Genomic DNA, 22,426 nt, shown 5'->3' with positions numbered 1-22,426 from the left:
GGAAATGAGTGAAACCCCATAGTGGAAGGCATATCCTGAGCAGGATGACTTCTCTCTTTCCAGGGGAGTCTTTTAGTGGATCATGGAGTAAGATTGAGGACTACAGCAGAGACTTTAAAATAAAGGAGACTTGGGGGGATACTACCTCTTTTCTCTCTTCCTTCTCAGCTTCCTTATTTCTCTTCTGTGTTTCCTTTCCCTCCCCTTCACATTCTGTTTACTCCATCTCTCTTCCTTTTTGTTCCAGTTGGTTAGAAGTTTTGACTCCGGAAATATTTTTTGGAAACTCACACGATGTTTGGAAATATCTATGTTCCTCTTAGATGCTCAATGACACTTAAGAGTTAATCAGGGTAACAATTCAGAATTAGGTTTTAGAGGAGAGAGATTCCCCTTCTGATTTATCCAGCTTACTTTATCTAAGTAGAGAAACAGACAAAAAAACTGTTCAAGAGTCTTAAAATATGTGCCTTTGGCTGGAGTATGAAATGTGTTATCTCAGGAGAGAGAATGGTAGATGATGAGACAGGATGGGAGGGCAGTTCAGTTGATGATCATGAGATGGCCTTTGGAATCACACTGCCTTGCCTGTGTCCCAGCCCCAGTGCTTTTGGCTCTGTGACCTTAGACTAGTAACTAAAGTTTTGTCTTATTTCCTTAATTATAACTTGGGATAATAGTATCTATATCATAGACTTCTTGTGGGATTCAATGAGTTAATACATCTAACTCTGGTTAGTTTCTCCTTTCTTCCTCTTCCTTTTTGTTAACATTGAGCCTCTTTCATGTTGAAATTAGGTATCAACATAGTAGTTGCTACTGTTGTGGGTACTAGCCACATATTTTACAGGGTGGGTGTTATGGGGTTTCTTCATTTCTAGTTTGTTATTTGAAAATTTTGCAGTTCTAAATCAGCAGACAGAATGTTTGATGGTGATTGTTTTTCTGTTTTCAAGTTTAAAGATATTTGGAGATATTGGATATTACTTAAATCATTTCCCATGTCCCCATGGAACTAATAGTCACAAGTCAGAGCCATAGAAAGGTAAATTATTAGAATGGCAAGACATTCTAAATTATATGGTCTAAAATACCTCTCCTGTCCCACCACTTTTTGGCTAAACTGCTGACCTAATAAGTTCAGGGCAGATAAGTTTCTTGAATATTATTAATTCAGCATTTAAAATTTATTATAAAAGGATTCCTTAACATGTCTGTAGCCAGTAGAATTTTTAATTGAGTAATTTGGGTATTTTTCACTAACCTCTCCAAAAATCATATTTACCAAAATAATATTGCCTTTTATTATGTAGGAGGAAGATGTTTTTGATAGTACAGTTTCACAATGGGACAAAATAAAATTAATGTTGTCTAGATCATATGTGAATTTATTTTAGAGATCTACCAAGTTTCTCCTCCTATGCGTTTGTATCTATCACTTGGCCACCAAAAGAATTTCTTTTATTACCCACTAAACCACTCAGTTTCTGATAATTGTCCTGTTTAAAGAGTCTCAGACATCCAATTACCTCTGTCAACTTGGATTATCTCAGACTTCAACAAGCAAGAAAGGTCATGACATAAAAACTGTGGTTGTAGCTCAGTGGTAGAGTGCTTGCCTAGCACGTGTGAGGCACTGGGTTTGATTCTCAGCACTGCATATAAATAAAGAAAGAAAGAAAGAAAGAAAGAAAGAAAGAAAGAAAGAAAGAAAGAAAGAAAGAAAGAAAAGAAAAACTTGTGTTTAGCTCTTACAATGTTTTTTAAAAATTCCATTGTTTGGAATTATTACTGATACATCTTTATGAGATAATTTAAATATCCTGTGTAGAAGTAATTTACAGTTGGGTATGATGACTTATGCTTTTAATCCCAGTAGCTGGGGAGGCTGAGGCGGAGGATTAAGAATTCAAAAATAGCCATAGCAAATTAGCGAGGCTTTAAAGCAATTCAGTGAGACCCTGTTTCTAAAATAAAATACAAAAAAGGGCTGGGGATGTGGCTCAGTGGTTAAGTGCCCCTGGGTTCAGTTCCCAGTACAAAGAAAAAAAAAAAAAAAAAAGAAAGAAATAATTTAAAGTTCAAATTGTCAAAATATAACCAGATCTTTTCTCCTGTTTCTGTTAATTCCTGTTTCATCAGTCTAATAGGTATTTTAATGTTTTGAAACTATTTATTTATTTTAATAATATAAATTCAGTTGTTTTAAACTCTAGTTAGGTTGAAACACATTTTATTTCATAGAGCTTGCTACAAAATGGCAAAAATGTTTTCAATCTGGCTGAAGTGCCTGTGATGTATAATGAGAATCAGAACTTTATGGCTGTACTACTTCATGGAGAGAGTCCATTTTCAATATGTAACTAAAATTGTTTAATGGTGTTCTCATGTCTTATTGTTTATTCACTAATAATTTATTGAGTATATACTTTATCTCTTTTTTAAATTCATATGTTCAGTATCCATGAGCTGTAGTTGTCTAACTCCTAGACATACCCTAGAATAGGAATCTCATTACTTTGTAAAGAGGTCCATTTTATTTCTGGAATGTTCTGAATGTTTCCAGGCTTTTACTGTTCTGTCCAAGCCTTTACTGTATTGAGAATTGAAGTCTTTCTTTCTGGAACTTGCACCCATGTGCTCTATTTCTTGCCTAGTGGATTATTAGATTCCTGGGGCCTCCCTTACCTTTCTAAACCTCTTATAAAGAGTCTCTTATCTGTATTTTATAAAAGTGCCCTGAGACATTTTAAAGAGATAAGGAGAAAAATGAGAATTCAAGTGTTTTTCCTATTCTCATACCACTCAGTGCACCACTTCTGACATTAGTTGTGTGGAATTATTTCTCCACACACCAAACAATCAGTTTTCCAGAGGAGTGTGGTTGGATGTCCTCCAGTTCAATTCAGTTCTGTTGTTGTGTACTTGGAGATAGCATAAGATCCTGCAGATTTGGGGGTTAGTTCTACAAGACTGCCCCCACTTCAGAAGCCAGTTGCAGATAGTGAGTTGTCATCTGTCTCTGACTGACTAGCTGTAAATCCAGGGTTCCCCCGATCCCTTCCTCAGGTTGGACTGGTTAATAGAGTGGCTCACAGAATTCAGAGAAACACTACTAATACTTATCCTTTATTTTAAAGTGTATTACAAAGGATACAGATGAACAGTCAGATGGAAGAAATGTGTAGGGGAAGGAATATGAGAAGGACACAGTTTCTGTGACCTCTCTGGGCATGTCACCTTCTAGGTACCTCCATATCTTCAGCTTTCTGGAATCTCTTCAGACCCAGTCCTTTGGGTTTTTTCGGAGGCTTCATTATATAAGAGTGAGTGATTATGTCTTTGACCTTTGGTGGTCAACTGAAACTTCAGCCCTTTTTCATTCCCCCAGAGGTTGACAGTATGGGTTGAAAGTCCTAACCCTTTAATCATGCCTTGGTGTGTCCAGTGATCATCTCCCATCCAGAAGCTATTTGGGGGCTCCTGAGCTACCAGCCATCTCTTTAGCATACAAAAGATATTACTTCAGAGATTTCAAGGATTTTAGGAGCTGTATGCCAGAAAAAAGGGATGACGAACAAATATGTATTGCATAATAGCACAGATTTCGATCAGCCCAGTGTGGAAATCACTGCTTTGTAAAACCCTGTGTAAAACACAGTAATTCTAGTTCATCATTATGTTGTACTCTCAGTCTTTCCCACACCATCTGTTTTTGAAGTAATTCCTAGTATGATATAATTTCTGGATTTTTTTTTTCACTGTTCTCATTGTGGTTGTTTTTCTGGCACCAAATTACACATAATATTCTTGATGTCTCAGCTGAATAACTGACAAAGTTCCTTAGACTGGGTAATTATAGACAACTGAAAAATTTCCTCACAGGTCTGGAGAGTGGGAAGACTAAGATCAAGGCCCTTGCAGATTCTGTGTCTGGAGAGGACTTACTTTCTGCTTCAAAGATGGCACCTTCTAGCTGAACCCCCATGTGGTGGAAGGGCACAGGGACTAACAGACACCCTCAGGCTTCCTATAAAGAAAGGTACTAGTCTCCATTTATGAGCTTTGGAGCCTTCAGATCTACTCACCTTCTAAAGGCCCAGCTCCTAATACTATTTTGGAGATTAAGTTTCAACGTAGGAATAGGAGAGGAAAGGGAACAGAAGCATTCAGCTCATAGCAGCCACACTGACTCTCAATATCCTTGTCCCCACATGTAGAATACATTCATTGTATCCCAGTCGCCTCCAAAGTCAACTTGTTCCAGTATCAACTCAAAAATTTAAGTCCAAAATCTTATCTAAATGAAATATGATTGATACTAAAGGTATAATTTATCTGAGGGAAATGCTTTCTAGCTGTGGACCTTTGAAATTAAATAAGTCATGTGCTTCCAAAATAGGATAGACATACAGAAGATAGACATTTGCATTGTCAAAGGGAAAAATAGGAAGAAAGAAATAACTAGTCTCAAGTAAGTCTAAAATACAACAGGGGAAACAACACTAAATCTTAAGGCTTGAGAATCAATCATCTCTGTATTCATGTGCTGCCTTCTGGACATACTGGGCATATTGGGTTTGGTACTTGCAGCTTGCCCAGGCAGGACTCACATGCCTGTGGCTTTGCTCTTCTGTGGCCCCAATCCTCTTGGCTCCACTAGGCATTGCTCTAGCGGAGACTCTTGGTACAAATGGCCTGAAGATAGGGGAGGGTTTTATACTTTCCCTCTTTCTACCAGTGTTCTGTTCATGGTCACTTAGATGATCTCCAGTAAGACTGAACCTGTCTCTGCAGCTGTGCTCTTCTTAGTCCTTCCTTACCAGAATCACCCTTAAAGCTTTCATTCACAGCAGGGTAGGGGGTCTTCAGATATGTACCTCCAAATTCTTTCAACCTCTAGCTATTACCCAGTTCCAAAGCTGCTTCCACATTTTTTGGTATTTATTAAGATAGTACCCCACTTCTTGGTACTACTATTGTCTTACTCTGTTCTGATTGCTGTAACAAAATACTTTAGCCTGGATAATTTGCAGACAACAGATATTTATTGCTTGAAGTCTGAACGCTGGGAAGCCCTGATCAGGGCACCAGCATTTTCAGTGTCTAGTGAGAGCCCATTCCTCATAGGTGGTGCTGTGTCCTCCCATGGTAAAAGGGCAAGGTAACTCTTTGGTGCTTCTTTTATAAGGCCACTAGTCTCATTGGTAAGGGTGGAGCCCTTATGACCTAATCACCTACTGAAGAGCCCCGTCGTAAATAGCACATTGGAAATTAGATTTCAACATGAATTTGGGGAGGAGCAAGAACATTTAGACCATAGCGGTTTATGTGTTGCTGACACACACACAGTACAGTGGAACTAACACTTTCTCTAACATGAATAATGCTGCTGCTGTTATTTTTTTAAGTGCATCTTAAGGTTATATTACTATTTAAAAAATTACTGTCACACTGTGACTGATAAGGATAACGTAGCCTTCTCAGGCTTCCCTGAACTCCTTGCCAACATTTCAAATTATACTAAATTTGAGTACTTCTTCTTATTCTTTCTTCTTTCTCCTCCTCCCCCTCCTCTTCCTCCCCCCTCCCCTCCCCTTCCTCCTCCTCCCCCCTCCCCTCCCCCCTCCCCCACCCCCTCCCCTCCCACTCCCCTCCCCCTCCCCCTCCCCCTCCTCCTCCCCCTCCTCCTCCTTCTTCTTCTTCTGGTGGTGCTGAGGATTGGAACCCAGGGTCTTGTGCATGCTTGGCAAGTACTCTACCAACTGAGCTGTTTCCCCTTGATTCTGATTTTGTTATAAATTTACCTTGGTGAATTTTGTATTATCTTCAAGTCAGTGAAGAACTTCTGGGTCTTTTACACAGTCCAACATATTCTCTTTTCTGCCTTGTTTTTTGATAGCTACAAGTTGATAGGCACACCTCCTATGTCTACAAAACATTGCTGAAAACAAATATTGAATCAGTGCCAAAAAATGGAACTTGTGTTGTTGATTTCTTACCATGATGTTTTCAATGTGAGAGTTAGAAAAGGCAATTTCATATATTTCAAATCCCTAAATGTTGTTTTAAATTTTTGAATGAAGAAAATATACTGAAAACTCCATTTGAATTAGAGTTGGGTTATGTTTGCTAGATTTTTTTGTTTAGTTTCTACGTTGCTTTAAAGAGAGAAGATTTTGTTTGCAGTTGACTTTGGTGTAGTATAGTGTGTAGTATATCTCCTTTCTCCTTTGATTATTCCAATCAAAATAAAACAACACAAGAACAATGTTTATTTATTTATTTTTTAAAAATTTACTCTTGAAACTTGCTTTCAGCTGCTATCATGTCTCAGAGAATACTTAGGAAAAATTTATGTTACAATTTCATGGTTTTGTGCCAGAACCAGTTCCAGTCCATGAAGTGTCCCAGTGTTTTAAAAACATGTAGAAAGGACATGATGGTCTCTATTTTAGTTCTGTAGTAATGAACAGTGTACTTAGAGAACTCATGGAATAGGTAGAGGCTTTTGCTCCTGGAATAAAGAGTTTTCCAACTCAGATAATATTTTGATATTATATTCTTTTTTCCACCATATTTGGAAAGTGAGGAAATGGCTTTAAAAATTGCCATCAAAAGAATAATAACTAAGCTAACCAGGGAGTTGCTATGTAGATTTTTTTGGATATGTTTTCTTTGCATTTAATACATGTAAACATTGATCAATGTTTACATGTATTGAATAAATGTTAAAACACAGTGTTAAACTGTGAAATAGAAGGGCATAACTTTATAGAAACACATAATTTTTTAGTTGCTATTTATTTATTTCTTGCCATCTTACATGTGGAAATATAATGTGAAAAGAGAGAGAGAAAGTGGAAAAGTGTCTAGTACAGTGCCTGGTATTAAGTGATTATTCTGTCAGTGGTAGACAAACATTTTATCTATTAATTGTGCATACTTTTAATAGTTAAAAAAGCACAACTCTATGTTACCTATTCCCTGTCCTACCACAAATGTATACTTATACATATAAATACCTTGTGTGCTGGTATGTGTAATATATACATTTACCATTTGCTGAAAGAATGGAGTTCCACATCAAACTGTTCTCACTCAGACTTCTAAGATTAGAAGCAAAATAATTGGTCTCCTAGCATTTAATAATGATCAACAGGGGTAGTAGTAATATTTTAGATGTATAAAAGGAAAGCTTGATATAGATCCTAGATTTACCTGTAACCTCTATTTGTAAATTTTTGTTTTCTCTAGCAGTAATGGCTTTAATCATATCCTTATATTTGAGTGACTATTCACGGCTACTCAGGACAGAGGTGATTTGATTTATCAAAGAGCTAATATAATGAGTGAGAAACAGGATGAAACAGTACACAGGCTGCTGTACCAGGACAACCAAAATCTTAGCCACCTGCACTGCCTCTCTCCCACCCACCCCTGTGCAGATTTGCACAATCTTAAGCAGTGACACAGTTGAATAGCCTTTCCCTGACTGCTATCAGTACTCTGCCCCCTGCCAAGTCCAGTGTTACCCAGACCCCAGGAACACACGGTGTACTACTGCATCCGAACAAGACTCATTCAGCATTGCTCCAAATTATTTCACTCTTATTTAAAAGAAATAAAAGAGTGGGATTCACCTAAGAACCCTTCTTTCCATTTCTAGTTTCTGTTTGTGCTTGTTTCTTTGATTTCTATAAAGGGAAATAAAGCATAGAACAAATCAGTGCTTTGTGACCAAAGTCCTAGAGGCAGCCTACCAACATTTGATAAGAGACAACCGTGCAGGCTGGTTATTTGGTAGGTGATGAGGATCTGGGACTGTAAGGAAAAGTTTAGGAGACCCATAAGGCATAGTGATGATAGTTTTTATTTAAAGAAAGCTTCAAGGAAAAGGATTTCAACAGAGTCAGAAACTTGCCTGCTTAGCAACTCAGGAGGCTGAGGTAGGAGGATTTCAAGTTTAGGGGCAGCCTGGGAAACTTGGTGAGATTCTGTCTCAAGAAAATAAAAAGGGCTGGGAGATATAACTTAGAAGCAGAGCATCTCTAAAGGTTCAATCCTCAGTATGCCAAAAAACAAACAAACCAACAAAAAACCACTAAACAAACAACTTGGTGCTTGGATCAAATGTTGATGAGCCTTGGTCTTTAAAGATATATGAGGAAATCTGAAGCCATACTTTTGGGAGCAGGAATATCTGAAGACTTACCCATTTTCTCTAAGAAATAGGAGATCAGGCAATAGTAGATAGAGCACTAGAGGGAACCAGAAGTTGGCATGGATTTCTTAAAAACAATGTGGCATCTGGGAGTGGAAGCTGTGTAGTATAAGCAATCTGTTGTAAGGAATAGCTTATACAATTTGATTCTTTGGAAGTTTATTGCCACATATCTTGCCCCTCATTGTATGACTTGATAGCTTTATTATTCTTGGCTTCCAGCCTTGTCACTTTTGGGATCCCTAGAAAACCTCACCTTCATTCTGTTCCTTGGAAATAGAACAGAAATGGAAATTATTTTTATGTCATTCTGTCTTTCACATTTTTTTAAAAATTCTAGAATACATGACTTCTCTCCTTTTTTTGTGTTTGTAAATTCCAGTCCATATATCAGTACTCATAGCAGTTGTCATTATCTCTGAGATACCTTCATGCCGTCAGGGTATATTAGTTGTCTAGTCTTAGTGTTTTTGATAACTTTTATGTATTTCTATCATTATTCAGTAGTAGTGCAGAGTATCCTTTCATTTTGCTGGTCCCTTTTTCTAGAACACTGTGGTTATCTGTGTCGTTCTGCTATTCGCTTTGTTCTGGTTTCAATTGAGATGTTACCTCTTAAGGAAGTCATCCCTGGCCTACCTAATTTAAAACATACCATTGCTTAGCACTTTTTGTACTCTTTCTCTACTCTATTTTTCTTTTGTAACATTTCTTATTTCCTGATATTTTATTACATCTGATATTGACATCTTTATACTTACTTGTTTTTGTGTTCCCTTTCTCCTGATTGATTGAATTTAAGTTTCTTGAGAGCCAGGACTTAATTTTGTTCACTGCTATATCACCCTGCCTACAGCAGTGTGACATGTAGTAGTCACATAGCAAGTGTTTGTTAAATGATAGAAAGAATGAATATGTGTTCCCACACTAGTCATCAGCATCTGAATCTTCATGTATTCACTCAGTAAATGTATATTGAGAATGCATCCATAATTGAATATTAAATGCCAGTGGGCTCAGCTTCTGTCAGGGAAAAAAACATTCTTGTCCTTAAAAGAATTCATCCTAAAACAAAAATGAAGTCTGAAAAAGTAGAAAAGATAGATGTTCTCTTCTAGTAAGCTCTGAAACTCCAACTTTTTGGGTTTATAATTTTGATGTGGGTTTAGGATTTTGCTGGAAGAGACAAGAGGAAACAGTGAATAAGATCTATCTAAATATATGCACAAAATATTTGTAAAAAATTATTTGCTTAATAGTATCCTAGACTTTTTTTTTTTTTTTTGTCTGTCTTCCACATTTGGATTAGTTCCCTAGTCTCTGCGTTCTTAGTGATTTCTGAAGCTTTGTTTAGCTTGCTGTGCTATTTATATTTTTCCTGGGTATTTGATTAATATATCAGACCTCAGATCTTTTTACTAACTTTCACTTTGACTTCTGGGTGTTCATTGATGAGTAAGCTCATCTGTAATTTTAATTATTTTGTTGTTTTAATTGGTTTCACAGTGATCTTATCTTGCCCATCTTAGACCCAAAACTGGTTTTAACCATTTTATAGTAATTCTCTCAAATTTATAGGAATTCTCTCAAACAGTTCAATAGTTTTTATAATAGGGAAATACGATAACATATATGAAGCAATTGGAGAATAATAAAAATTTTAGTGCCCAAGTGGAAAATGTATACTAGTGGTAATGACTATTTAGATACATGAAAAATTGTAAACTCTGTGTAAGCATTTATTGTATATTAAGGTTGAAAGGAACCCTAGAAACATTTGATCCAACCATCTTGCACAACTGAGCAGATTAGGCCAAAGATGTAATTGACTTGCCCAAGGTCAAAGGATTTCTTTGTGGTTGAGCTGAATTGTCCCCAGGTGTCCTTTGTAATACTATGGGTTACAAGAGTATGGGCTAGCAGGCACTTTGATACACAGTTTGTGGAATTATGATTGACTACATATATTCTGATTGGCACTCTAGTGCCATAGAGCAAAAATTCAAATGTATATACCTGTTTAGAAACAATTTCTAGAGAAAAAAAACAAATAATTGTGCCAAAATAAAAGTACAATATTATTCATCACTTTATATGTAATACAGGAGCAAACTGAAATGGAAAATGACTTACATTACTAAATCATAACTAATTTATAAAATAACTGAATTTAAAATGGTAGTTTCTCAGACGTTTATTATGTATTATTTTTAAGTCAGTGCACAGTAGATCTAAAGAGAAATATAAAAGTCATTTTGAAGAAGGAACATGCTTCAAGTGTGGTCTGCAGGCCTGCAACACTGTTGGGTGAACTCCCCCCCACACACATTATTTATTGATTGCATTGTAGTTGTAGATATGTTGGGATTTGTTATTTACATATTTGTATATGCATACAATATAATTTGACTAATATCACCCCCAGCTCTTCCCTCTTCTCTCCCCTCCTCAAACTCCTAGTTATTGGGTAAACTTGAAATAAAGTAAATACAGAAATGGGGAGTTAGTATCCAGAAACTTTGGGTAGTTTGACAGAATGATTTTTTTTATCTACTGTATCTGATAATAAATTTGGGGAGCAGATATTTTATATGGGTGATGTAAATTTAATTTTCCTAATAATTCATTAAAGTTTACAGAAGAATTGCCAGATGAGAAATTGAAGGGAAAGCTGGTCTTTCAACACAGACAGTTTGGGGAGCCTTAACTTATGAAACATGTGCATGTTGCTTTTCACACACATGAAAAGTGTAAGTAGTGTAAAACAGTATTTGAGGGAAAGGGCCATGCTTATTCTTATATCTCTTTTCAGAATTGGGGGTAGTGCCTTATTGGAATGGCCCTTCCTAACTGTTTGTTTCTGCTGTGAAGGTTATAGTTTTTCAAAACACAAATTTCTGTGTTTTCTTTTTTTAAGCTATGCTTATTTGCAATTAGCCTGTGAAATCATGATTTTGGACTACCTTAAAAATATTCATTCTACTTTGAGAGTTCATAAGTTTTCTGGATACTAATGGAGCTTTTGTTTTGCAACATCTTGGTTTGTGGGTTGTGAAGGACCTGGATTTTCCCCTCTCTTGTAGAAGTATGCTGGTACATGTGGTTAGGAACCATACTTTGAAAAATTCTGTTCTACGGTTTCATTAAATCATAAGTTCTTAAATTTTTTTTCATCAAAGCTGCTTTTGAGAGCTTGAGGAAAGTTATAATCCCACTCAATACATACAATTTGCATACAAATTCAGAGGATTCGTCTCATGTTTGAACAGATCCTAATGGGGTTAAAAATATGTATTTTTAACATATATTTTAATATATATTTCATGTGGTGCTGAGTTTCGAACCCAGTGCCTCACACATGCGAGGCAAGTGCTCTATCACTGAGCTAAAACCCCAGCCCAGACTCAGTTGCTTTTAACCTTTATAGTTTCCTGTGACTTATTTTATTATTATTACCATTTCCCTTACTATGGACTTACTAGTCCATAGAGTGAACTATATAGAAATGCTTGAATTATCTATATGTAACAAATTTATTTGATTTTGAGATGTTTGTGGATGTTGTCTTTTTACAAACCATCATACTTTTTACATTTTTGGTAGAATAATATCCACAAATTAACATATTTAATCTTAGAGTATAGACACATGGATTAGCTACAAAATGAAAATGTTAAGTAGCATCTCAATAGTGAATCACAGTTTAAGAAAACATATTTGTATTTTATTAGGGCTTGGTAGAGTAGAATTAGATGGTATTTTTATAAATGATGGGAAATACAGTCTCCTAAAACAATATTAGCAGAAACCCTGTGTTTGAACTAGATAGTTCAGTGGCTATGAAAGAAAAGAGGCTTAATCACCTTCTTCTGTTTGGTTTTGTAAGGCATAATGACACATACTTTGAGGTATTTTCCTCATCACCACCATATAAGGTATGTTCTCTAACTTTTGGGTAAAAGTTTGATTACAGTTTGACTCATAAACCAGAAAATAAAGAGTCCACAGTTAAAGTGTTCACATGAGTCAGAATTTTATACATTTACTCACCGAGAGACTCAGTGATTGCTTGTCTTCCTACTATTCTAACATAAAACAGCTAAATCATTTATTTCACAGAGAAAGGTATTAAATCCAGAGTAAATACAAATTTTAACGAAGTATGTTTTATTAGACATCTATAGTAGTCTTTTTTTTGTTGTTGTGATAAGATAATACTTGAGGCTGGGTATTTTATAAAGAAAAAGGTTGAATGGCTCAAGTTTTGGAGGCTAAAAATTTTAAATTGGGTGACCCCTTTGGATCAGCCTCTGTGCTATTGGCTAGATCCTCATATGGCTAATAGCATAAAGGTGTGAGTATATATGAAAAAGAGAGGTTATGAGGTAAGGGAGGAAGCCAGCAAGTGTAGGCAAGCCAGTTTTGCTCTTTTATAACAATCTACTCTTGTGGAAATTGACTGATATCTTACAATAACTACATTAATTCCTTCCAAGGGTAGCGTATCCAAAGACCTAATAACTTCCCACACAGCTCCAGCTCTAAAAGGTTTCACAACTTCCTAACATTGCTACACTGAGTAGTAAGTTTCGGTACATGAATCTTTGGGGAACAAACCATATCCATAGCAACGTTCAAATAAGATTGGCATTTTAAATGTATTTTAGTAGCATTTGTAGAGTGTTTGAATTGCCAAAACTATATAATGATAAATAGTTGCAAGACATTAAATAGTTCAAGAATGACATTAAATGCTCACGTAATACTGTAGGGTAGATTAATAAGCCTTGGTGTGAGAGTAAACAAATTTGGATTTGAGAAAGCTTTAATGATACATATGTATATGTAAAATATACATTTTTAAAGCAGCTTTATGAATTTTCTTTTTAGTAAAAACCTCTGGGATTTTATTTATTTGTGATATTTGGTGGTGATAGAGTAGCACCTATCATTTTGCAGGAAAACAAGTTCTGTGTAAGTTCTCCTACAGACATAATACTTATACTTTCTTATTGGTTTTTGGGTGATGTTGATGCCACAAGTCATTCTTTGATACCCTAGGAGACTGATACCTAGAATCTCTTCAACCACAGGCTCATGAGTCTGAATTCAAATTTTTTATTCTAAAAATAGTACTGGAAAACAGATTGTTAAGCAAAATTAAAGATTGCGCACTCATTAGATTTTTTAAAAAATTATATTTTTCTTAGTGCTTTCTCTACCTCAAGAAAATTGTTTATCAGATTGACATAATTTTTTTAAGCAAATTTTTCCAAAGTTTGTAACAGCACTGTTATAAAAACAATAGCTTTTGTTTTCCCATGGTTTGGTTCCCATGGTTTTTTGACATGGGAAATTTCTGTTAGTGTTTCTTTCTGTAGCTATCATATTTATTGTTCCTTTTTTACATTCACTAAGTCTGATGGCATTCCTGCCATACCCACAGTGTTGGGGTCATGTGTTTCCAAGCATTCCATATTTGTTGAAAATATGCAGAAGTTGAAAACTTGTATTTTGATAATAGCTTATAATATAGGTACATGTCTCCTACTTGTTACCCATAGTACCTTAAAGGATAATTACCAAAGTGAATTTCTTTTGAACTAGTATAAATTGCTTTCTTTAGTAAACATCTGACAATTATGTCTATTTTAGAACTGATTTCTCTGAAATGGACTTGAGCCTACCTATTTTTCAACAAATTATTTCTCTTGCTGTTACCTACTTTCTCTTCTTATTTATTATATATCTTCTCTAGCTTATTTCTAAGGCAAGGCAAATAGAGGTTTCTGTGTGTATATTGAACATTTCCTATAATTAGGAAGAATAAATTTTATTTATTATTTATTCTAAGACATTGTTGGAGCCACTGAAGTTGCTAAATATTTGTTATGGAAAAGCCGAGGGCAATATAGCATCTGTGCTAGACGATCATTTAAAAGAGGGATTTTAGGGGTTAGACTTATTAAAAATGGCGTCTGCTGTAATGGGTCATTATTTTTTAAAGTGAAAAGCTCCATTGATTTGTTTCTGTGATGGAGATGTTCCCAGGAGGTAGTAACTATGGGGAAAGGTTGGTGAATCGGGAATATTTTAAAAGTTTCAGGAAGAAATGCTGCTGGAATCACATATTTGTATGGAGGCTAATAAACATTTTGAGAAATTATTATAAATTTTATTTGAGAATAGTAAATTAATAACAAAAATTAATGATACACATAAGTACCATCCTCTTCTTCTGATTCTGTAAGCCTGAACTTTCCCCTCATTTACCACAGAGATGAGCCTGCTATGGAAAAATGGCTCTAAATTTGACTTGCTAATTATAGCCATGTATGATATTTTTTCAATACAAATAAAAATGTAAAATCTTTTCTATTATTAGTGACCTATATTCTGTTCTGTTAAATATTATTTTGCACGTGTGTTTATGGATGGACGTCCTGTGACAAGGCCTAGATTTGACCTTTTAACACCTGGGCTATCTCATGCTCCTTTCTTCCCTCTGGTCTTGATTCTGCCTTCCATACTAATACTCTCCTTTGTTCTCCTGTGTGTCTTTAAGTTTTCTTTTCCTCCCAGCCTTCCCTGACCTCCAACTCAAGGTTTCTTCAACAAGATCCACTTACTGATTCTTATCATTTGGCCACTTGGTACAGTGGCAACACCCAATTCTGGGAAGTAGCAACATAAGGTCACCATTCCATGGGAATGGAATTTGGAAAACCCATACTTGGATTGTGGTGAACACTGATGCTGTGAGTTAAGGCTCGGAATCTGTGGCAGGCTTATGTCTATTGTTAGATGAGGGGGAAGTTTAAGCTTAGAGAGCAAAAGGAAGAGGGAGAGTGAAGGAGGGGATGTTTGGCTATCCTATAAGAATGGAAGGGGAAAGCCTGAAGCAGTTCTGATTGCTCTATATAAAAAGCTGTCTTCTTTGCCCTATAAGTCGTCAAAGTGGGCTTCTAGTCCTTATGAATTTGTGGCTTAATAATAAACAAATAGTAGTGAACCTTTGCTGTGCATTTTGTGGTATGTGCTATGTGTTGTATTTAATCAGCTCAGCAGCTATATGAGGCATATTGAATTGTAGTCTGCATTTTCAGAGAGATATCTGAAGCTTAGAGAGGTCAAGGAACTTTAGGACATAAAATGGGCAAATTGCACAACATGAACTCATTTTTTCCTGACTTCAAAGTCTATGCTGACTAATGTAGAAAGTCATTTAACCAGTTTGAAGCTCCATTTCCGGCTCCCTGTAAAACACTAAAATAACCTCATAGTTGTGATAAATGATGGAACCTTCCCCACTCCTCACTGCCCCTAGTCCTTGACTTATTGTTGGTGCTCAGTGAATAGTACTAGTTACTTTTTCCAAATTGTTTCTTTCCCCAGGCAGTAAAAGATATATGAGGGGAGCTACCCTCCTAAAATGACTAAAGAAAATTTACCCTTGGATAGTTCTGTGAAAATAAGGTGAGCGAAGGTGAAGGCACTGGTACTTTTTTCCCTGGCATTGTTTCCTACTCCCCCAACTCCTTTCCCCTGCTTACTGAAGACTGACTTCCTTTTAAAGAGAAAACTTGTAATCCATAATTATAGATAAAAGGGTTGAAATGCAGCTATCCCCAGAGGGGAGTTTTACTGTGATTGATATTAGATTCTTTTCTAAGTTGATGGGGAGGCTCAATAAAGATATCATTTTCTCAAAGAGTATACATTTGTCTTGTAGTACTGTCTTTTCAGCATGAGTGCACAGAACCGAACTTAAAGGTAGTTGCAGCTTGTGCACCATGTTTGCTTGCAACTTCAGAGAGACCAGAATTTTTTTTAAAGTTATTTTCCATAAACATAACTGGAAGTCCTAGCACACCTGTGATCTACAGAGAATAATCTCCATGGTGTTCAAGGTAGTCTTTTCCAGGGCTACAGTTTGAACAGCGAGAATGAATAACAGTTTGAATGTTCATGGAACCCTTCACAAGCTTAGATAGGAGGAAAGAAAGCAATGTTCATGAGTGCTGTTGATCAATATTTGATATTGGAAGAGCAATTTAAGATTTGATATTGGGATAGCAAATAAAGGGAACCATTTAGGGGCCCAAAGAGAGTCAAAGTAATTCAGACACTATGTATAGTTTTTATGTACCATCACATAACCAGTACAAGGCTGCCATCTCCACCAAGGCCGCATGTCTTAGTGTAACAGCACAGACCATGGTGCAGGAGACAGACAGGTTCCTGGGCAAGAGTTTTCCAGAGTATTAGAAATAGGGAACAATGTATTGGGACTAAGACCAGAGACATGGGGCTGGGGATTTAGCTCGATTTCGAAATGCTTGCCTATCCGAGTTACATCCCCAGCACTGCCAAAACTCTCCACTGTCTGTCCCCTGCGCCCCATCTCCACCCTCCCCCCCAAAAAAACAACAACAACAACAAAAAAAAACCAAGACCAGAGGTGAAGAGGGCCTAGAATTATGTGCACATGGCATGGGGTGAATATTGGAGAATTTCAGATGACGGGGGCTGAAGTGAGAAAGGTACAGAGGAAAGTGGGCAGAGAGAGAAGGAGGGAAATATTCTATAAACTCTGTGTGGGACTCGCAACCTCAGGCAAAGAAAGGTAATGCTTTTTAAAGAAGTATACAGCTACAATTAAGTCCATGGAAAATTGGACAGCAGTACTGAAAAATGCATTTAAAGATCAAAGGAGAAGCATTTCTTGTGGTTAGTTTGATTTATACTAATCTTGACCCAGGAGCCTCCTAAGACTGCTTCCTTCCTACACGTTGTGCATGTACAAAATCCACACACTTATGTCTACCATATAACATGTACAAGATATACTGCTGACAGAAAGTTAGTACTGCTTCAGACTGACATAAGTTATTCAGACTTGCAAGATCAGTAAAAGATGAACTATGTAAACAATAAGTGACCTTGGAGTCTTTCCTTGGCTGCTCACAATTCATAATAATGCTGCATACTACCTAATTAAGAGAAAAGAAACATTTGTCTTTCTGATGAGTGAACAGCTTGAGGAAGTTGTTCTGGGAATAAATGAAGCTTATGGGGAGTGTTCAGTGAGCTGTGTGCTCCCCTTTCACAAGTCGTGAATTTATTTCTATGCATCAGGCATTTCCCACTGCATAGTTCAGGCTCTTCATGCCCTTAAATTTAATTCAGGTGAGTAGGAATCCTTGCTAGAGACTAATGAAGATGGTTAGACATAAGAAAAGACTTCTTAGTATTGAAAACCAAGATGGTTAATATTACTATACTCAAAGAACTGTAAACAAAAAGTTTATGTGGCAGTTAAATCTGTAAAAGATTGTTCAGATGTCAGTGGGCGTTTGTTTCCATTTCCACTAATTGTTTGAATTATACTCTTCCTTATCTTTGTTAGATAAAGTTACCAAGGGAAATTGTGGCACCTCTTTAGAAGTCCTAGAAACCACACATTATCAACTGTCCAAAATAGATTTACTTTGTTCTATGTAACAAAATAAGGTTTGACTTTTGACCATACTTAGATCATTTCTACCTGATTTAAGATTCTGATTTTCAGATCAGAGCCTATTTTTTCTCCTTGTCCAATGAATTTAAGAGCATTTCTACTAGAATTTAGTGTATTAAACTGATGGACTTCCTTATTGATTTTTTTTTTTTTAAAGGGGTGAGGTTCACTATTTGCCCAGACTGGCCTTAACCTCCTGGGCTCAGGTGACCCTCTTGCCGCTGCTTCCTGAGTAGGTGAGCTGGGCCTATAGCCATACACAACTATACCCAGCTGATTTTTTTTTTCTTACTTAATAAGATCTAATAAAATATTTTTCTAAAAAATTCAGTATAATACAATTCAATACAATATTCAAGGCTCTTTAAGAAGAGCAAACTATGAGCACAATCACTGACCCCCTCCCCTTTTTTTAGTTGTCAATGAACCTTTATTTTATTTTATTTTATTTATATGCAGTGCTGAGAATTGAACCCACACATGTACCTCACACATTGTACCTCACACATGCTAGGCAGGTGCTCTATCACTGCACTGCAACCCCAGCCCCAAGATCACTGAACTTAATGGAGCTTATTTTGAAATTAGAAACAGATTGATAAAAGATTATAGATGGCTTGTATTTCAGACTTTGGTTTTATTCTATATGGTATGAAGCAGAAGGCATTTGAAATTTTTCTACCCCCATTTTATAAATAGGGCATTGACATGAATAGAACTTTCTAGTCTTTTTGGTAGTGGGGCCATTGTATCAGGCCAATAACACAATTCAGCAAATTCAGGTGAAGTATAAAAAGGTCTATTTTGGTTCACATTCTGGAGATCCAAGGTTGAGGGTCCATACCTGGTGATGGCCTTCTTGCTGCAGAGTCCCAAGATGCTGCAGGACCTTATCTAATTGTAATCACCTCCTAGAGGCCCTACCTCCAGACACCATAGTTGAGTTCATTTTCTACCCAATTAACGCCTCACAGTTGGGACTAGATATCAATACATGAACCCTTGGCAGACACACTCAAACCATATCTAAACTTTATCAGCCACCATTTTGGAAATGTGAAGATAGAGGAAAGGAAGAGGAATTTATAAAGTTTGAAGTTAGAGAAGGTCTTTAGAAAACTCTCATGATGCCAGGTGTGGTGGTACACGCCTGTACTCCCAGCTACTTAGAAAGCTGAGTCACGAGGATCACAAGTTCCGAGCCAGCCTGTGCAACCTAATGTAGACCCTATCTCAAAAAAAAAAAAAAAAAAAAAAAAGGGGCTAGGGCTATAGGTCAGTGTTAGAGTGCCCCTGGGTTCAATCCTAAGTTCAGGGGAAAAAATAGGAAGAAGAAAAAGAAAACTCTGATGGTAAGCAAGTAGGTAATAGGAAAAATCAGGGTAGGACTAGAAAAGAGGAATGGAAGGCTAAACAAAATTTACTACTTTTGCTAGATATGGGACCCAAGAAAGAGTTAGAGCTATATAGGATTTCTGTGCTCCATGGTCTGAAAATAAGGGTCACAGAAAAAAAATAGTCCTAGAAAAATAGATAAGTCTGAGAAGTTAGTCTTTAACATGAGATGATAGGATCTCAGTAGTAGACTACTGGAGCAAAAGAGGTTAAAAAGTTTGGTTATGGCATTGTCTTTGATGTGATTATGTTCTTTTTTTGAAGGGGGGGATACCAAGAATTGAACTTAGGGGCACTTAACCACTGAGCCACACGCCTAGCCCTTTTTTTGTGTTTTATTTAGAGACAGGGTCTCACTGAGTTGCTTATTGCCTCACCATTGCTGAGGCTGGCTTTGAACTCAACATCCTCCTGCCTCAGTATCCCTAGCTACTGGGATTACAATTATTTTCTTCCTACATTGTTTGTTACCTTTTTGTTACCCCCAGACTGGGAATATTTAAAATGTTTCTGTTTGGTACATTTAGAGCAAATGCCTATAGGCTTTAGTGTTTCTATTTTAAGACTTTTTCATGTGATGAGGTGAGATGATAGGGAGGTTGTAGTTGTTTCTGCTGTGTGTGTGTGGTGGTGGGGGGTCATGTGTGTGCACTTGCCCTTCTGACTCATAAATCTAAGATAAATTATAAAACCTAAGATGAATTATGATGTTTTACTTTTCCTCTTATCAGGACTCCAGATTTTAATTTATTTCATCATTTTTAGTATGGAATAGATGTTGCTTTGTCTCACCAACGAACTCTTTCAGACTTGACTCTTAATTTTAGAATTAGCTCACACAGAGACTTCTAAAGAAGGCAGGAACCTTCAAAGGCCTTTGAGATCATCTAGGACAGCTCCCATATTTCTCAGAATAGTAATCTGATGTTGAGGTAATGATAATAGTCAACATTTATTGAGCTATTATCTCATGAAATCATTATAACAGTCTATAATGTATGTGAAATGGCTTTCCTGCAGTCACGTGGAAAATGATAGCCGTAGCTGACTTTTTAGGACTTGTTTTCCTTAAAAATATATTCACAATTTAAACAATTTAATTCTTTGCAGTAGAGAAAGGTAGTCTTTTGTATCAAGTCAAATATTTGAATATTTAAAATAATAAAATACTAATTATAACACTCCACTTATTATTTAATATAGTAAAATCATTTAAGTCATCTAGTAAAATTCATATATTTTGTGAAGGTCTGTAATGTGCAGAAGAAACACAGTCCTGGTACTTGTCTCCATGGGTCTAGCAATCAATACTATTTTCTTGATTTTTAGATCTAAATGCTTGTTCTTGTGTACTTGGATTGCTCTGCCTTAATGATGATGATGATCTATTTATTTATGGTAAGAGGGCAGGTTGAACCCAGGGATGTTTTATCACTGAGCTACATCCTTAGTACTTTTTATTTTTTATTTTGAGACAGGGTCTAAGTTACCAAGGGTCTTGCTGAGTTGCTGAGGCTGGTCTTAAACTTGCAGTGCTCCTGCCTCAGCCTTTGGAATTGCTGGGATTACAGACATGCACCAATGCACCCAGCTTGATCATTGTTTTTAAGAGAAGAATTAGACAGCTAAGGGTAGCAAAACCTACCTGAGCATTATGTGTGTTTTATTTATTGCTTTGCCTCCAGATTATGAAATTATTAAATTAATTTTCAGCACCTAGTTCTTGTTCAGTGAACTGAGGGTTGGTTTGTTTTGTGTTGTTTTTATTAGAAAGTAATTTTACTATTTTAATTAGAAAATAATTTTGCCGGGGCTGGGGCTGGGGTTGTGGCTGAGTGGTAGAGTGCTTGCCTAGCATGTGTGAGGCACTGGGTTCAATCCTCAGCACCACGTAAGAATAAATAAAACAAAGGTATTGTGTTCATCTACAACTAAAAAAAAATTAAAAGAATTTTGCTGTGTTTCTTAAAATTATTAGAGGTTCTTTTTAGAACTTATATGCACACATATATAATATATCATAAATGTTAACTCCTTTAATCATTTTTAAGTGTACAGTTTAGTTGCATTAATTGAATTTATCATAGTGTTGTGCAGTCATCATCACTATTTATTTCTAGAACACTTTCATCATCCCAAACAGAAACTTTAGTTTCAAGTACTAGAGGAATACTGGTTACTTCCTTTCCTGGGCCTCATCTCACGTATCTTCTAGATTCAGTGTAATCTGTTTATACTTATTGAATACAGAGTTTGTCATTTGAATTAGAATAGTTTCTTTTGATCTGTATTTTTTCATATTTCTAGGTATCTATGAAAACCACATCATTTTCCCTTTTATTTATACTTGCTGATTTGGAGCAATGAAATATATACACATGAAGTTTGAAAGGAGCTCAAGCTAAATGATGTAAATACATAGAAAAAAGATGGGGGATTTAGAACTGTGAAACACAAAGAAGTCTGAAAGTCTCAGATATGAGTTTCCTCCCACTTCTGCTGAAAGCCTGGAGCAGGAAGCACACCCAGTATAAAAGATATTTGGGCCTGTGATCTAAAAGAATTCAGTCCCCAAACACTGGATATGAACTGGACTCAACAGGAAGGACTGTTCAATAGATCCTCCCTCTGTGTCTGTGCTCAAACAAAAATACAGCTGTTTAAAGAGTTTTTAAAAATTAGTTCTAAAAGAGTATAAAAAGTCCATTTAGATTACTCTTCTGCTAAAATGTGAAGTTTCCTTGACTACTTCTCTTCCTCATTCATAAAAATCGCCTATTACTGTTGCATAATAAAGAAATAGAGAAATTATCAGGAACCTTTCTCAGAAAATTATTTCACTTTTTTACAGAGTAAGAATTTAAGAAATATGTAAAAATCATTGGGCTTTTACCTGATAAGCAGTATAATTTTTTGTGTTATTTTAAAAGTATATTAACATATGTTTGATATAAGAAAAATATAATTTTTAATCTGCCTTTACTGTTATTTGTTTTTTTAAGATTGATGCTCCTAATGACATCTGTTTATTACAGCTAAAAGATGGCGGCAAGGCCTTCCAGGCCAATGTAAGAATAGGCGATGTGGTCCTCAGCATTGATGGAATAAGCGCCCATGGAATGACTCATCTCGAGGCCCAGAACAAGATTAAAGGTTGTACCGGCTCTTTGAATATGACTCTGCAAAGGTAAATTGTTTTAAGTTTGGCTCTGAGAGAGAAAATGATACTCAAGAATTTGTGTGTGTGTGTTTCTCTCTCTCTCTTTCTCTCTGTGTGTGTGTATGTA

General features: G+C 36.2%; 1 protein-coding gene across 10 annotated transcripts in view; it reads left to right on the top strand.

Annotated features, from left to right (window-relative positions):
• Pdlim5 (PDZ and LIM domain 5) overlaps window positions 1–22,426 on the top strand; it is a 223,942-nt gene that overhangs the window by 56,810 nt on the left and 144,706 nt on the right. For all 10 annotated transcript variants that reach the window (XM_058583847.1, XM_046458913.2, XM_046458911.2 and 7 more), the window contains one exon: window positions 22,175–22,326. In XM_058583847.1, coding sequence (XP_058439830.1) covers window positions 22,175–22,326 — 152 coding nt within the window. The remainder of the gene's footprint in view (window positions 1–22,174; window positions 22,327–22,426) is intronic.

Source organism: Marmota monax, unplaced genomic scaffold, assembly GCF_021218885.2.
Source record: "Marmota monax isolate L192 unplaced genomic scaffold, Marmota_monax_Labrador192_F-V1.1 WCK01_AAM20220418_F8-fsc00002, whole genome shotgun sequence".
Lineage (NCBI taxonomy): Eukaryota > Metazoa > Chordata > Mammalia > Rodentia > Sciuridae > Marmota > Marmota monax.
The sequence above is the reverse complement of the archived record's forward strand: the minus strand, read 5'-3'. Positions and strand labels throughout refer to the sequence as shown.